Genomic DNA, 18,964 nt, shown 5'->3' with positions numbered 1-18,964 from the left:
GGCTTGGGGACATCATCGAGAATTAGAGCTATGGTCTTCATGGAGTGAAGTAAGGTAACAAACAAAAGATAATGGAAATTTGGAATTATCATCTCCCATGTCAATTGAAACTAGATCAATTGTTAATTTTAAGTTTGAGATTGATTGATTTTTGTTCAAGAAAGGTATAAAAGGATCTGGAGCAAAAGTGATTATATAATAATAGAATAGAGATTATGCATGGTTTTCATAACTGGCAGCATGGACCTATGAAGCTAAGTACCCTCCTTCAATTTCTATTTTTGTAAAGCAAGAAAGGATAAAAAATAAATGGTGGGAGAACTGGGATTCAGAAACAGAATTCAGAGAGTTATTGCTGAAATCAATATCTGGACAGTTTTGACTTCTTCTCTCTAACCTTCATGGACTTGTTTTGCATGCATATAGTACACCATAATGCTTTTGTCTGTATTACTTGACGAAAATCATAATTAATGAATGTGTTTGAAATGACTGAGTTTAGATTATATTGCATCATCGGATGTGCCTCCAGATGACAAAACATTCAGCTGAACACATTGTAGCAGTCAAGGCGTCTGCTTTGCAGTTTTGGCAGAAATAGATGAATGGACTGGCTGGAAGCTATCCCAAAGCACCAATAAAAATCCTGAAATCTTGTCTAATGAAAATGGAATCTGTCTTATTCAGTCACTGCAATCCAGTGGGCCAGCCTAATGACCATGACTCCACACTCATGGCACAAAATCAAACTGCCATCCAGACTCTTACCTTCCAGGCTGGGCCAAAATGAGGCAATTTGGGTTGTTAAATGCAGAAAGCAATCATCAAATTGTTCCACTTCCAATCTGGTCGCACTGACCATTTTTGAAACATGATCTCAGAATGGATACGGGGGTATCATGTCCTCAAATGCAAGTTCCATTAATTCATTTATATCCATATTTGTTAAACTCTGGAATGAATAAGCATATGGCTGATTGATCAGCATCAGTGTCTCTATTTTAAAATAAATGGGAGCCCATGTATTTGAGAAAATGCAGGTTTATTATGACAGAAGATATCTTAATTAAGGAATTATGAAGGATGTGATTTGACATAAAATCAAGCTAGATATTGCACTAAATAGGAAAGATGATAAAAAAAATACAATATTCACATAAAATTGTGTAACTGCTTTCCCATAGCTTCAAATACTGTCCTTTTACAAAGGTAACATGTAACTGATCTTAATTCAACAAGAGCCTGTGGAAATACAGCATTAGGTATTATTATACCCAACTGTGAACAAATTATGTTGTTAAGCGGCTTATGTAGGTATTTCACAGTGATTGCTGAATCTATACATACTTTTTAGATTAGATTAGATTACATTACAGTGTGGAAACAGGCCCTTCGGTCCTACTCTGTCACACCTGCTAGCATATTTAAAGCTACGTCAGGAGCTCATTTTCAAAGCTTGCTTTTTTCATGAAAAGATGTCCGTCACAAAAGGATAAGCATTTTATTAAGTGATGGAGAGATGCAGAATAGACATTATGAGCAAGATTTCCTCACTTTTGGGCCAAATGTTTTCTCAGATTGATTCATGGCACCCAGTCTGCCATAGCTCATGATGAATTACTCATGCAATCTTCTGCTCTTGATTGCATTACATTTTTTTGATATGCATTCATGGGATTTGGACCTCATGCGCTGGTCAGCATTTATTGCCAGTCCCTAGTTGTCCTTAAGAAGGTGGTAATGACCTATCTACTTGTACCACTAAAATCCATGTGCTGTGGGTACACCCACAATGCCATTAAGAAGAGATTTCCACAATTTTAACTGAGCAACACTGAAAGAACAGTGAAACATGTCAAAGTCAGATTGGTGAGTGATTTGCAAGGACTCATACAGATGGTGACATTCCCATGTATCTACTGCCCTTGCCATTTCAACAGAAATGGACTTGGGATTGGAAAATGAAGTCTAAGGAGACTGATAAATTTCCTGAACCTGATGAGATCCATACTATGATGTCAAAGGAAGTAGCAGTGACCAGTGGTGTGCCACAAGGATCAGTGTTGGGTCCACTGCTTACATCATTTATATGAATGATTTGGGTGTGAACATAGGAAGTAAAACTTGCAGATGACAGAAGTTGGAGGCATAGTGGACCTCAGAGTACAATGGGATCTTGATCAGATGGGCCAATGCACTGAGGAGTGGCAGATGGAATTTAATTTAGGTCAATGTGAGGTGTTACATTTTGGAAAGCCAAATCAGGACAGGACATACACACTTAATGGGAAGGTCCTGGGGGGTGTTATTAAAAAAAAAGAGACCTTGCACTTCCTTGAAAGTGGAGTCACAAGTAGATAGAATATGCCTGTCTTTATCAGACAGTGCATTGAATATAGGAGTACTGTGAACAGTTTCAGGCCTTTTATCTCAACGAAGATATACAGCCATCGAAGGCAATTCAGGGAGGGTCATCAGGCTAATACCAGGATGGACTGTCTTATGAGGAGAGGTTGAGTAAGTTTCATCTGTACTCATTGGAGTTTAGAAAAATGAATGGCAACCTTATTAAAACATGTAAGATTCTTAAAGAACTTTACAGGTTAAATACAGAAAGGTTACCTGCCCTGTTGGAGAGCTTAACACCAGAAGGCATAATCTCAGAATAAAGAGCTGCATTTTTAAGACAGAGATGAGAAGGAATTTCCTCCAAGTTTTGTGAATCTGTGATATTCTTTCCAACTGATGGCTGTTGAGGCTGGGTCATTAAGTATATTCAAGGCTGAGATTAACCAATTATTTTAATCGGGAAGTGAATCAAAAAAATGAGGACAAGACAGGAAACTGCAATTGAGGACTTTCAGATCAGCCAAGATCTCATTGAATGGTAGAACAGATCCGACAGACTGAATGGTCTACTTCTGCTCCAACGCTTTATGATCATAAGGCCTCATGGAGCCTTGGTAAATTTCTGTACTGGAACCTCCAGATGGTCACATGGTGGTGGAGGGAGTGATGTTTGTGGGCATGGTGCCAATCAACTAGGCTGCTTTTTCATGGATGGCATCAAGCTTCTTGTGTGTTGTTAGAGCTGCAGTCTTCAAGGCAAGTGGGAGTATTCAATCACACTCCTGACTTATGCCTCTTGGATGATGGACAGGATTTGGGGAGTCAGGAAGTGAGTTATGCATTGTAGGATACCTAGCATTTGATCTGGTCTCATAGCCACTGTATTTATTTGGCTAGTCCAATTCAATTTCTGGTCAATCGTAACCCCAGAAAGTAGACAATGAAGGATTATGACGGTAACACCACAAATTTAAAGGACCAATGGTTAGATTGCCTCTTCTTGAAGATGGTCATTACACAAATTCTTTGTGGCACAAATGTTACTTGCCACTTTTCCACCCAAACCAGGTCTTGCTGCATTTGGGCTTGAACTGCTCCAGCATCTGAGGAGTCACTAACGATGTTGAACATCGTGTAATCATTGACAAATATCTCTGTCTCAGACTTTAGGATGGATTCAAGGTAATTGATGAAGCAGCTGAAGATGGTTGGGCCTCGGACACTACACTGAGGTACTCCTGCAGAAATGTTCAGGAGCTGAGATGACCAACCTCCAACAACCATATGAATCTTATGTTCCAGTTACAATTCCAATCAGGGCGGATTTTGCCCCTGATACCCACTGATTCCAGTTTTGCTAGGATACCTTGGTATCACACTCAGTCAAATGTGGCCTTGATATCAAGGGCAGTCACTCTCACCTCACCTCTGGGTTTCATCTCATTGCCCATATTTGAACCAAAGCTTTAATTAAATCAGGAACTCAGTGGTCCTGGCTAAATTGAAACAGGGTGCCAATACCTGCTAAGCAAGTACTGTTTGAGAGCATTGTTGATGACATCTTCCATCGCTTTACTGATGTTTGTGATTAGACTGATGAAGCAGTAATGTTTGAGTTAGATTTGACCTGATTTTGTGAATAAGACATACTTGGATATTTTCAATTATTTTAGGTAGATGCCAATATTGTTGCTGTTCTGGAATGCTTGGCTTAGGGCAATGGCTAGTTCTGGAGCACAAGTCTTCAATGCTATTGCCAGAATGGTGTCAGGGCCCATAGACTTTGGAATAACCAGTGCCTTCAGCTATTTCATGAGGAATGAATCGAATTGGCTGACCACTGGTACCTAGGAAGCTGCATACCTGTGGGACCAGGTTAGGATGATTCCTTGACTTGGCACTTCTGGCTGAAGTTTGTTGTGAATTCTTCCCTCTTACCTCCTGCACTGATATGCTGGGCATCATCATCATCATCATTCAGAATGGGGACATAAATGAAGCCTTCTTATACAACTAGTAGCTATAGTATCCTATTACTTGAGATGTGCAACAAGAGAACATTCCAGTGTTCAAGCCAGGAGCTGCTCTTTCTATGATTGTGGACATACACTGTGTTTTTTGTATCTAAGATGGTTTGTTTTTCAATTTGGGCTTTTGGACCTAAGACAGCATTGAAGAATGGTGACATTATTCACTTTTCATTGTACTCCTGTACCTCTGTACTTGAGTACATGTGACAATAATTCTAATTGTCTGATTCTAATCATATCATGCTTACCAACAAAGGAGGCCATGTCATCAGATGCAGCCATTCTGGACAAAGATAGCCATCTTGGTCAGTACAGTGTTCCAGGTTAAATGCAATGCACAGGAGTATAGGACGAAGATTAACAATCCTACTCCATAATGGAAGTGTCACTATCTACTCCCAAGGCCACTGTTCATTCTAACTCTGCACCTGCACACACTGTTCACCAAGGCTCATGGACTACAACTCTCACTATTTCATGGATCTTGTCCACTCAATAGCTCTCACCCACATCATCCTTCCAAACGACTAACTCTTCCTGCCCTCATCACATCCTGCTCAATCATTGAGCACACCTAACCTTGTTTTCTGCATCACCATGAAGTGTTATTCCATCCAATTCTGTTATACACATCTGTCTGTAGCGATTCAGATCAGGTTGACCACGTTAACTACAAGGGGTTGTTAACCTGGGCCAATGAGGCAAGCCTTGGCTGACCAATATAACTAGGAGATTACAGTCTCCTCAGCTCAGGATTGCCTTGGAGTTAACTGGTCATAGCTAGTGTCAGAGTAAATAAAGGGTTATTTGGTGCTGGTCCTGGCCTCAGGACAGTGAAATAACTGCACAATCATCTCATGGCAGGAATAATTGGTCCACCAATCAATGAGACATTGCTGTACTATGCAGCAGCATATCAACTCTCTTGACTGTTTTAAAATATATATCTTCACAAGCTGTCTCTTCCTCTGCACTAGAAAACAATGCAAAACACATATGTTGAGAGCTTCCAGGCAAGCGTGAAGTGTGTGAGTGCTAAGAAATGAAGTTAAGAGCCATAAGAGTGTTCTTATGCAGGTGTGCAAGATCCATGTGTCCCTATATACAGAATGATCTGGCAGGAGCATGCAAGTTGTAGATATCCCTGAGCACTGAAGTGAAGTCCTGAGGGGCTGAATTGATGTTTGAGTTGGTCTGAGAGCAGGTCTGACACTGGTTTTCTGATGCCGACTTCCGAAGATGAAATGTGGAGAACAGGGCTTGTGGAGAATGCAGGGATGATTTTTGGAGACCAAGTAGAATGAGGCCCAGAGAATCAAGCAGTGAGTTGCTGCTGCCAGATTGCCATTCTGACTTTACACTGGGAACAGTCACTGTCTAGTTTCTCAGGCAAGGATTAGAGAATTGGAAGCTGCATAGAAATTAGAGGAGTTGGGCTGTTAATGTGCTGCAAATGCATTAAAATAAGGTGTTCATCAATCATTGGTGAGAAACTGAACTCATTCTTCAAAATGTAAGGGGAAAACTATTTCTTGAAATTGAGAGTCTGATATTTTCATTTTTGCTATATTTTCCCACATTTCTCTCTATTGGTCACAGTAATCAAGGGAGTGGAAAATTCCACTCCACTTCAAAGATCAAATGTAACAAGTATAAACTTTGGCAATCTTATACCATCATGTATGTAATAATACTTAACAATATATAGGACTTTGGCCACTGCTCATGATGTCATGCATGGCCTAAAAAGATTTATTTTTGGTCTAAATCTCTGTACTAAATCATAATCTGGTTCAAACAAGGGATGCTTGGTTGGCATTGGAACTGGCAATAGGGGCTAGTTTTCAAATTTAAATTTGAAAAAAAAGTCAGTATTTTGATGCAAAATGCTGGTGTTGTTTAACTTTCATTTCAATTGTCTTCAAAAACTAATGCAGTAGAGCTCTTGCACAGAGCAAACTGAGCACTTGCCTGGTCCATTATGAACAGGCATGGACTTCAAATTCACTGCAGCTGGACCAAAAAGTGTTTCTTTTTTCTGAAGAGCTAGCAAAAATAGTACTTTTGGCACATTAAACTGTTAAAAGTACCTTATAGCTGGTATAAGCTTTATTTATTCTAGTATTCATGGACTAAAACTTGTGGTCTATTCCTTTCCAGTTTATATTTCATAATTATAATAAAACCTCTTCAATTTATCTGTTCTTCTTTTGACAGAACTCCAATTTGCTTGCACACTAGAATACAAAATGCTCTGTTTCTTCACATTAATACTCAGAAAAAGTCACTAAGTGTTCAGAAGCAAAACTGGTTAATTCAAAACAATTATTGTATAATTAAACAGACATTTTTAACATTGTCAAACTCAGAAGCTTAAAACACTATGAACTTGCTTTTGAAGCAATCTATATTGACTAGCTTCTTTCTGGAGTTGTCAGTATTAAAGATAGGTTCTGATACTCAAAATCAAGATAACTGATTACAAGCTAACAAGGTTTCACAGTTACCTTCATTTCTGGGCTGGTTTGGTCACAATAGAGTTTCTTTATTTTAAAAGATGTTATGCTGATTAGCATGTATAGTCTTCAGATTAACAGCAATTGTTTGACTTTTTAATGTTAGCATGATGGGATTTTCTGCAAAATTGTTTAGTTTCATTTAGTCACATTCACAACCTACTAGCTGAATGCTCTCAATTTTAAAACACGTAATTTATCTATTCTGTCCTTTAAAATTGAAGATTGGACACTTTATTCACTGTACAGTACATAGCTTGTCAAGGCACAGCAAATCATTGCAAATTCTACACTCCTGTCAGCAAAATAGTTCCATGTTATACTTACCAGGCTGAATATCTGTTTTTTGTTAATGAAATAAATCATGACAATCACCTTTGAGGCAATGATTGGCATTTACATTTATCTCTCAAAACTTCAGGATTAACTGCAAATCTCAAAAAGGTGTTAACAACAGATAGCCTATTTTGTTACACATGTTTTGGAATACACAACATTTTAGTGCAACTCACAACTAGACGTTTCCAACTGGAACAAGATTTCCAACAAGATTCTGGAAGGAAGTCCTGAATTCACTTGGCCAGTGTGTGATGGTGAAGATGTAAGAATTTTCTCCAAACTTCTAAACTAGTATTATTGGTTATGTGAAACAAATAAGGTATTGACAGCAAATGATTTGAAGATATTTCAAATGAAATGCCCTTATAAGTTTCATGTATTCTAAACTCTTTGTATATGGCTTCATAGTCAATAAGGAGCATTTGAATTGTTGTTATTGTATTATCCATATAGATGAATAAGTCAGTTATGTAACACATTACTCAAACAGAACCTTTATAATCTTAAAATAATCAACAAAAATGGATAATATTGACTACAATGAGCAAGGATCTAAAGAATTTCAGGTTCAACTTGAACAACAGATATATTTATTTGAAGAAACATGTTGCCTGGATTTTTACCACAATTCAGAATTATATATTGAATTCAGCACAACAGTACTTCCTTTCAACGTTTCAGTCATACTATCCAGATCCATAATTTGGAACATTGCCATAAAATATAATGTCCCTGATGTATTTTCTCTATAAAATTGCACCTAATCCGAGATGTTTTCAAAATAAATCTATGTAGATGGTGAACAAAATTGAAGTGGCACAATATTATTTTACCTTTGTGATTTAAGTTGTGACACTTCTTGTGCAATCAATTACATTATATACAAATGGATAACTTCCCATCTAAGTATCATCCTCATCATTTACTAACCACTTTTACTGCCTCAATAATTTCCCATCCACCAATTCGTAGTTATTTAATTTGAAACAATTGTTCTGAAACTATTTAGAAAGTAGTCACTGCTCTTCCAATTCAATACATATCTTAAAGGCTCTACAGTTAGTCTGTTTCAAAATGGACACTTCTTATTTTGAAAGAGTAATCTGCTGGATCTTGCCTTTCTAACAGCTGGAAATATTTACAAATTAAGCTTTTAATAGGCTGTATTGCTAAGGATGGGCAAGTTACTCTGACATCCATGTGAAATTTTGTTCTTCAGTGACTGTGTATTGTAATCCAGCATCAGTGACTGCATGGAAGCTAATGCATAATAACAGACTGCAAGGTTGGTGAAAGAATATTAGAAAGCCTTTTTTCTTTTGCTGTGACTGTTAAATGCTCTAGGTCTGACAAAGGTAGAAGAGAAGTAGTTTAGCTACAGTGCTATCTCTTCTCCCTCATGTAATAGTGGAGGAGAAAAAAAAGCAGATCAATTTGCTGGGGTAAGATCAAATGAAAAAATGAACCATGGGGAAAGAGTCAGGTCAGCGTGGAGAGAAAAGCAAACCTGTTCTTCATTAACTCAAACCCTCATGGGATGTCACACATTACCTGTCCACTGGCTTATTGAACTACTCAACCTGCCTCTCACTCCATTCTTCTGGGTCTCTGTGAATCACATCCTCCTGCTGCTGACAAGTTAGCAAGAGACTGTGGCTGCAACATGAAAGCGATTTTTTTTTCTTGTGTCTAAAACAGCCTGAATTTCCAAAGATGACACACCAACCACTCGTGATATGCCAAGATGAAATGGTAGGTCTGAGCTAGTCTCGAAGCTACACAGATAAAAGTAATCAAGTGACACCGGTGGAATGCAAATTGGCATTCTCAACTCCACCACTTACAGAGGCATGAAACATCTTTGACAGGAACCGCCATTAAGGCAAAATGTTGTGTTAAGCAACAGACACACATTCACAGAGTACCCAGCAGGCAGAAACATTTCACAAGGGGTGGTTGAACAGTTATCAAAAAAACAAAATGTTCTCTGTTGTCCTGTAAGGGTCTTCTGTCAGACAGAATGAAAAGCAATCAGCTGCCTCTCCAGGAAGGAGGCAAACCAAACTTTACAACAAACTAAACCTTATAAACTGTACATAGGGAGAGAAAGAAAAAGTGACACATGAGTGCAAGTGATACTCCTCAGCTGCCTCCACATGACAATTAGAGATCTCCTTCACTTCACCAATGGCTTTGATCACTGACATTGGACATGGCACATTAACAGAATAGCAGAAACATCAGCAAGATCTTACAGATGCAATCAATGCATCTCCTGTTTAATGCTCATTATATACCTCATAACTCTTGGAATAAAGGGAGTCAAGGAAAAACTAACAAACCGTCCAGAAAAGTGAATGTGTGGGGGGGACGGGGACGGGGTAAATAACATTAACTTTAGCACTGTCACAAACACACTATCTCTCTCTCTCTCACACACACACACACAGACAAAGGTACAGATACTTAGCACCTTGCTACTTTTTAAAAAAAGACACATTATCAAAATCGGAAATTAGCAAAAAAAAATTATTGAGCCTCAGGGAGAGATTCGTCCACCACCACCGACTCCCTCCCTCCCTCAAATATCACCCGAACCCCAAAACATCCTTTAAAGAAATAGGCCTCGCTTATTGAGAGGGGCGTCATTGGCAGAAACTTTGAACAAACTTTTTGTGACACATCGGCACGAGTAACAACTTCCAGGAATCAGATCAGTAATTCCAATAAAAAGAAAAATCAATCAATCAAGGAAAAATATTTACCATTTCTGCATGGTGTCCGGGTCTGAGGTCTCAGTGACTTTTTTTTCCCTATCTGAGAAGAGACGGTTTCACGAGAGAATTTAAAAAGTTTTTTTTTCAAATGAAAGTCTGTGGACAGATGTCGGATTTGAAATGTCTGACAGCAAACTTTGGGGTGAAAAGGGGAGAGGTGAGGAGGAGAGAGAGGCGAGTTCGCCCTGGCTCCAGGGACTGTTCTGCTTTCAGTCGATGTGAATCCTGCAGGTTTGTTTCTGTGGCTCAGATTCGAGTGCAGCTCCTAAACTCTGCAGCCAACACGGCTCGACCTGCCTCCTGCCCCGGCTCTGGGACAGCCTCTGGATCTGCTTCTGGCTCCGGTTGCAGAGACTCCGCTTTCGGGCTGTCATTCGAGAGGGATTTTTTTTCACAAGAGACTGAAAAGCTCAGTTAGCTCGGCAGCGCCTCGCCAAACGCTTTAGTCCGCGAAAGGCACTCAGGCGCTGAAAAAAAAGAGGTATTAGATTTTCTTAGTCGGAATTAGAGGAAAGTGAAGTGGCCCAAAGTGAGGAGGGCGGTTTCTTTTCATCTCCGTCTGTCTGCCTGTCTGGGTTTCGCCTCTCGTCACCGAGCAGCAGCTGAGAGACACTCAGGCACACATCTGGAAATGACAAGCGAGCCAATTCCCTGCCCTGCACTCACATCACCACTCGCACACTTACTCCACTCAGACCACATTCACACCAGGACTCATATTCACACTCACCTCACATTCTCAGTCAGACACACCCACAACAGATCTCATTTACCACAGGTTCACAATCAACTCACACTCACTTGAATTACATACCTATGGCATCAAGCCACACTCACTACGTTCACAACTAACTCACACTGGCTTAAATTACACACCTACTGACACCAAGCCACAAACACACTGTGGTTGCAACCAACTCACACTCACTTGAATTATATATCTGGTGACACCAAGACACACACCTTGATGCACTGACCACATTAGCACCCACTTACATTGTTCACATCAACAGCCATTATTAACATCATGCACACAAAAATTTCGATCCATAATTTATATATGAAAGCCTTCTCATATCAAATTTTAATGTAAAATTAGGGGTTGGCATAAATACTTATATATACTCACAGTCAATCTCCACCATATACATTTGGTGCAAAAACGTGTGCAAAGAAATTTCCTCAATTACAAGCATCTTCACACATTGTTTTGCATGGGGATATAAAAAGCAACACAGTCACAGAGTTATAGAGTCATACAGCATGGAAACAGGCCCTGTGGCCCAAATAGTACATGCCGACCTGGTTTCCTAAACTGAACGAGTCCCATTTGCCTGAATTTGGCCTATATCCCTCTAAACCTTTCCTATCCAATTATCTGTTCAAATGTCTTTTAAAATGTTGTAATTATACTTACCTCTACCACTTCCTTTGGTATCTTGTTCCATGCATCAGCCTACATGTGAAAGATTTGCCCCTCAGGTCCCTTTCAAATCTTTCCCCTCTCACCTTAAACCTGTGCTTTCTAGTTTTGGACTGCCTTACCCTCAGGAAAATTCATCTTATCTATGTCCCTCATGATTTTATAAACCTCTATAAGGTCACTCCTCAGCCTCCTACGATTCAGGGAAAGACATGCCAGCCTATCCAACCTCTCCAACTCAAACCTTCTAATCTCAGTAGCATACTTGTAAAGCCAGAAACATTTTTTTTCATGAAGCCACTTACCACTTCCATTTATATCATGAACACAAACAATTTTCATATTTTGAAACAGAATATACAAATGTCAAACTCATCACCTAAATAAAACATTGAATCACCAGTATGCACATTCTTTCACAAATAGCATCACAATATTCAATCCATGCAAAAACCCACAAATACACACTCACCCATAAATTGCACTACAATGTACTACCACACCACACATACAAATAAAAAGCACACCTATGTGCACTCATCTACATGTAACATTTGTGAGCATGCAATGAAAACAATGTCATAAATACCTTTATGCCTATATATAATCTTTCATAGAAGATCGATAGGTAAAAAAGTGCTGCTCATCTAATTCATTCTATGTATATTAGCACAGATTCATATCCATATAAACACTCAAATTTCTGAAGAATGCTGAATGTTGGGAAAATAAAGTGTGAATGCGAATTTAACCAAAGTGGTTTATTTATACAAGCAATTCTTCCCAGGAATAGAGGACAACAATCAAAGACTGCATGGCAGGGCACAGCATGTTGGGGATGATACTACTACAAAAAATTTCTCGCATCTCTTTTTATTTCAAATTTCTAGTGCCTGCAGTGTCTTACTTTTGTACAAATATGTCCCTCCTTGTCTGGTGTTGTGTATAATCTCTTTGTTAAAAAGGCCAGATGCTAGGAAGCATGGGGTACAAGTGACCTGTTTGTCTATGTGCTGTGCTTCATTGATTTAAAGGTCAGCAAGAGCCAGAACAGGGCTGTCTGAGATAATTGACAGCAGAAGGGCTGAACTCTTAACATGGGTCACTCAGATTGGTCAACAGAATTGAAGATGTTTCTTCAGAAATCAAAAATATAAAAGATAATATTTTTGATACCAAAGTTCAGTCTTTGATCCTCATTTTAGCTCTCGCTCTTTGACTATTTTAGATGTCGACGATGAAACTGCAAAGTTGGAAATATCTGGCAAAACGTATGTTATGGCTGTGCCAAACAGATGCACTCAACACAAGTAAATCACTTTGTTTTACAAGACTTCCCAAAATAGTGAGGTGAGATTTAAACAGCAAACTATCAGAACAGAGGATCAATTTACCCTGGAGAAGATGATCAAGGAGAAACAAGAAACAAGAAACTCTTCAGATTCAGGTCAAGGCTTATCACTTTGAAATCTCTGCTCAGCAGCCCTATGTTTCTAGAGAAAGGAAGATACCAAATCAGTTTCTAGCCCTGCATCATATTGTATGTCAATCATTTTGTCCAAATACTTAGAATTTCACAAAATTTTGACTTAATATTCTACCAGCAGCAATGGAGTTTATTTGAACCTCAATTATATATTTCAGAAAAGAAGAAGAACTTTAATGTCCTGGCTGATGATTTTCCCTTATGGCACCCAGCTGATCTTATTCAGGGGAATTAGTTGCATTTGGCTGTGTAATAAAAGTGGACACATTGGAAAAGCACTTCATTGATTGGGGAATGTTCTGGGATGAAATTAGTCCTCTATACTTGATGTCATTTATTCATTCACAATATATGGACATTCTTGGTAAAACTATCATTTATTGGCCATACCTAGTTGCACTTAGATGATGGGCCTTTTGCAGCACAACTAGACTAGATTCCCGACAGTGTGAAAACAGGCGCTTTGGCCCAACAAGTCCACACTGACCCTCTGAAGAGTAACCCACCCAGACACAAGTCCCTCTGACTAATGCACCAAACATTATGGGCAATTTAGCATAGCCAATTCACCTGACCTGCACATCTTTGAACTGTGGGAGGAAACCGGAGCACCCGGAGGAAACCCACGCAGACACGGGGAGAATGTGCAAACTCAACACACACAGTTGCCTGAGGCTGGAATTGAACCTGGGACCCTGGTGCTGTGAGGCAGCAGTGCTAACCACTGTGCCACCGTTCCACCCTTTCTCTTACCAATGTCTTGCTCTCTGACTTTAAAGGTCAATCAAACAGACTGGACCTCATCCAAACCAGTGTTAAACAAGGATGGCTGCTCTTCATCCAGAATGAACATTTGTGAACCAGTCAAAACACACCATCTCTACATTATTAGATCACTAGAGATGTATTGTAATTAATTAAACATTCTTAACAAATGTCATTTCAAACTACATTATGTCCACATACACAATACTAATTAACTTGCTCTTGTATAAAGCTGGCATGTACACAACAGGACAAGTGACTGCCTTTTCTGACTCTTCTCAGATTTTAACATAAATTACTTGAGCACGAAAGATTAGATCAATTGCACTATCTGCCATATTTATTTTGAAAATAAGTATGTACTGAAACTCCAACATCCTTTGCACATGCATGCAATAGCAAAATCCCTAATAGTGATAACATTGATTGTGCTTGTTCAAACAGAATTAACCAAATACAAATACCATACTCAAATCTTTTTATTAAAACATGCAAACACAAACCTACTATTTGAATATTTACTTAGCATGTTCTTATTGTGTTATTCAGCTTATTTGCTTCAATGGGATAAACTTTCATGTTGCTGGAAACACTCACACATACCTCTATTTCATATCAGCACACACATAACTGACACAGTGAAAGATGGAATACTGTATCCACATTACACCAGGAGCCTGTCAGAACGGACAAAGTACAACACAAGTTAGCGCCCATAAGAGGGAGCAATAACCATCCCCAAAATGAAATATACAATAAATAAATCAAGAGAAGGTAACAAGATAGTGTTGCGAAGACACTGCAAGAAAAAAGTGGAAGAATTGAACTGGAAGTGAAAGGAAATGCAGAAAAATTGATTTATTGCCAAACTATAGGCAATGAGGTCATCTTAAAAAAAACAAAAATAAAAAGAACTTTCAAAAGGTTTTTTTTTCTACTTTTGTTATTAGCAAAGATTCGTTAGATCCAGCCCCGGATCAGGTGTTGGATCGTCGACCTAAGCTAAATCTTGACCATTCTCTTCTCCCACTTAAGCTGGTCAAAACATCAGGTGATTGCCATTGTGTTTGTAATCGTCTCCGTGTGATTTTCTCTCCACCTGCTCCGCTCATGTACACAGAGGCATAAATTTACAGGCTGAGGAACTTTTAACATCAATCGAAGTTTTCGCTCAAGAAGAGGAAATAGAACTGGAATTAAAAATAAATATACATAAAAATAATGTTTCTGTAAAGAAGTTAAAAAGTTAGAGGAGTGAAAGCGGGAAAAATGTAAAAATTTGAAATCTTAAGATTTACAAGACTAAAATGAAACAATGTTATCTGTAAATTTAAACGAAGTGGGAAAGTGACAAACATAAAACTGTGAAGAAATTATTAGTAGGCGTTTTAACGGAAATTTGAAGACCAACAAGTTCAAAAGTAACTTTCATATTTGCATTTTTTTAGTTATGATTTAGGAGAGCGGCCTTCGATGCCACAGCTGACGCTGTTATTCAAAGATCTACGAAGGAACAACGAGAACGAAAGACACAGAACAGAAAATACAACTAAAAAGTGATGGAGACCGCTCTGAGGAAAGGAGTAGGTAACCGATTCTTCAGAAAGGCGTAGAACACACAGTTGTAATGAAGTGTGAGAAGTCAAACTACATGAAAACACCAAGAATTGAAAATTAATACAACTTGATCAGGAGATTTTCTTTGTAAAAGTATAAAGTAGAACCAATGATACTCAGTGAGAACAGTAACAAGTGGACAAAATTCAATACAGCATAAAGGACATTTAACTGACCAAGATTCGTCAAAGTTATTAAAAACGTCCAGTCACCAATTAGAATATTGTACTTGAAAGGGGAAAATCCCCCAAAACTATTTTCTAGGTAATAAACTTATTTTTCAAAACCAAACAGGAAGCTACCCATCAAAATCCACAAAAGCAGTAATAATTGCACTGATACGCCTGTCGATTGTAATGAAAGGTTAAATTATAAACGCCTCGATTAGTTTACTTATTGTGCTCCGCAAGGGAGAAGAGAGAGAGCGAGAGAATGAGAATACTGCACAAGCGAGTTTTTTTTAATCTTGAGTTCATGTAAGTTTAGGAGAAAGTGAGGACTGCAGATGCTGGAGATCCCCTCCCGAAATGTAAATTCACAACTACTTGGAAACAGTCGAAATATTTAAGAGCAATCAAACAACACTCAAAGATGGGTAAGAATTCCAAAAAAAAGTAATCAATTCGCCAATTCCTTCACAGTTCTTTGACACCATTGAAAATTGGATGCAAAAGAGAAACATCAGATGAACTATTTGTATCGACTAGCACCCTTTGATGACGTCTGATAATTCACTTCATCATTTACAAAGAAGTGTCTTTTTAAAACACCCAGCGAAGTGATATAAATGCTATGAACTGTTTGCAACCAGTTACCAGATGTTGCCTAGATTAACCCTCCAGCTCCCAGTTGATCTCCTGTATTTAAATGAATTCAACAGGCTACTCTGAAGTAGGCAATGTATCGATGGCATAAATAGTTTCATTTTACAGCGGGTGTGGTAGAGGTCGATTATCTTAATTGTTATTGTTCATTCATTTGTCAATCTCTTTCACTGGTGATTTTTGATGGCTGATAATGGGTTTTTTGGCATATTCTGGACAAAGGAATGGAGGAGATTGTTGTTACATTTACAGATGACGCAAAGGTAGGTGGAGGGGCACGTAGTGTTGAGAAGTTTAGGAGAAAGACTTGGACAGACTAGGAGAGTGGACAAAGAAGTGGCAGTTGGAATACAATGTGTGAAAGTGTGAGGTTATGCACTTTGGTAGGAAGAATAGAGGACTAGACTATCTTTTAAATGGGAAAGGTCTTCAGAAATCTGAAGCACATTGAGATTAGTTTTGGACCCGAAGGAAGGATGTGTTAATGTTGGAGGGGGTCCAGAGGAGGTTTACAAGAATGATCCCAGGAATGAAGGGATTGTAACATGTGGTGTGGTTGAGGACTCTGGGTCTGTACTTGATGGAGTTTAGGAGGATGAAGGGGAATCCGACTGAAACTTTCAAAATACTGAGAGGCCTGGATAAAGTGGCTGATGTTTCCACTAGGACTTGGACCTGAGGAGGAAAACTTCTTCAAGGCAGGCATCCTTGCAAGAGGATTCGCAGTAGGGTTAAAATCAACAAGGTAAAAACAATGACTGCAGATGCTGGAAACCAGATTCTGGATCAATGGTGCTGGAAGAGCACAGCAGTTCAGGCAGCATCGAGGAGCTTCAGCAAAATCGACGGTTCGGGCAAAAGCCCTTTTATTCCTGATGAAGGGCTTTGGCCCGAAACGTCGATTTTGCTGAAGCTCCTCGATGCTGCCTGAATTGCTGTGCTCTTCCAGCACCATTGATCCAGAATCTGGTTTCCAGCATCTGCAGTCATTGTTTTTACCTTGGACCCGAGGGCATAGTCTCAGAGTGAAGCGACGACCCTTTGGAACATAAATAAGGAGGACATTTTTCAGCCAGAGGGTGGTCAATCTGTGGAATGCAGTGCTGCAGAAAGCTGTGAAGGCCAAGTCATTGAGTGTATTAAGACAGAGATAGATAGTTTCTTGGTTGGTAAGGGAATCAAGAGTTGCAGAGGCAAGGCTGGAGAACTGGATTAAGAAAAATATCAGCCATAATCAAATGGTGGAGTAGACTTGATGGGCCAAATGGCCTAATTCTGCTCCCATGTCTTATATCCTTTTTCTGTTTTGCCACCAGCTGCTTGTAATGATGCAACAATGCCCTCACAATAAAGCAACCTCTATAGAAAGCCCTCTGTGTGGTTCAAAACCACACTCAATTCCATTCTTTTTGAAGATGTCACCAACAAGGGATATTATGTGTTTCTAATGTTGTAAATCTCTGCCTTCTTTGTTGCAATGCATAACTGTCTGGAAATGTACATTACATAAGCACATATTGATACCACACCCTCTCACAATGTTTATGTCCATATGTGAAACATTTTGATTATAATACTTTGTGATCACAGAAGAAGTGTTATGATTGAGAAAAATAAGCTTTCAATATGTTGATTAATTACTGGATGTTGTCTGCAGCACATTGGAGTCCCAGATATTCATGTCACTGACCTCCTGCAAAATAGGTATAAAAAGATATGGATTATTGCATGAAATATTATCCTGATAACAATTACAGGAGCTGTAAAATGCGCAGGATGTCTTGAAACAGTGAATGGTATTGTATTTTTTTAATCCTTGTCTCTCCTTGCAAGTTCATACTGTGAGGGAATATTGACAGTTATGATGTCTTACTGCAGTCCATAAAAGTAGCAATCTCTCTTAAATAGAACCATTCAGCTCCATACTATCATAGGTATGGGAGCAAAAGTAGGCTATTTAGCCCAGTCTACTCTGTCATTCAATGAGATTAAGGCTGATCTAGCAATCCTGAAATCCACTTTTTTGCCTTTTCCTCATAACCCTTGATTCCCTTTAATTAGAAGTAACAAATACAGATGAAGCAGAGGAGTTAAAGTCAGGGCAGAGTTGGATATGGCACCATAATTTTGAGCGGCCAGCCACAGACCTTTGCTACAGAAAGGGATGGAGTCTGTGGCTAGGAAACATATCACGTACCTGGGATTAAAAACAATGGATTCATCCTTCCTAATAGTTAACCAGAAGAAATTGTTGACACAGTGAAGTTGTTGTGAGTAGTGTTGGTCATATCAATGTACATGTACACCAATACAACATATTCAGAGAAGACATTGAGGAATAGCACACAATTAACAAAATGCAGATGAATACCAAGATGATATTTTGCACATTCTGCAGGAAAGTTGTTTGTGTATTTTAGATACATTTGAGCACTGAGGCCACATGGCACCGACATTACAGGTGCTCAGAGTGCATTTTCCATGAATTGGTAACAATTTCAGATCTTTGTTGGGCTAATAAATAAAGAAGTTGATTTGAAAAGTGAATTCACCACAGGTATTTAAAAAATGTAACTGTCATTCATTAAATCAAGTCTTATTTGATTATACATGTACAAATCTAGAATATGCATAGCAAATAATAGAAATCTTCCTACATCTTTATTTCTTGACATCACATTGTTGTGTTCTTTTCCATTATGACATCCAATACACTGATTTATAATGAGGAACATATGGAAACTTCTCGTTTTGATGGTAACAGCTGGACACTGCATTCCTAATATTATATCAAATGCTTTATGAAATGTTTATGCTATTCTTTTCCTCAGTAACTAA

The 18,964-nt window shown here is 38.7% G+C and overlaps 1 protein-coding gene across 2 annotated transcripts in view; it reads right to left on the bottom strand.

The window, feature by feature from the left end:
* The window catches only part of bnc2 (basonuclin zinc finger protein 2), a 568,898-nt gene extending 558,363 nt beyond the window's left edge, over positions 1–10,535 (bottom strand). For both annotated transcript variants that reach the window (XM_043717596.2, XM_043717632.2), the window contains exon 1: positions 10,000–10,535. In XM_043717596.2, coding sequence (XP_043573531.1) covers positions 10,000–10,010 — 11 coding nt within the window. In that variant the 5' untranslated portion in view covers positions 10,011–10,535. The remainder of the gene's footprint in view (positions 1–9,999) is intronic.
* Between the last annotated feature and the right edge of the window lie 8,429 nt (positions 10,536–18,964).

Source organism: Chiloscyllium plagiosum, unplaced genomic scaffold (assembly GCF_037043375.1).
Source record: "Chiloscyllium plagiosum isolate Xiang-an unplaced genomic scaffold, Cpla_swu_hap1 HiC_scaffold_2, whole genome shotgun sequence".
In the NCBI taxonomy this organism is placed as follows: Eukaryota; Metazoa; Chordata; class Chondrichthyes; order Orectolobiformes; family Hemiscylliidae; genus Chiloscyllium; species Chiloscyllium plagiosum.
The sequence above is the reverse complement of the archived record's forward strand: the minus strand, read 5'-3'. Positions and strand labels throughout refer to the sequence as shown.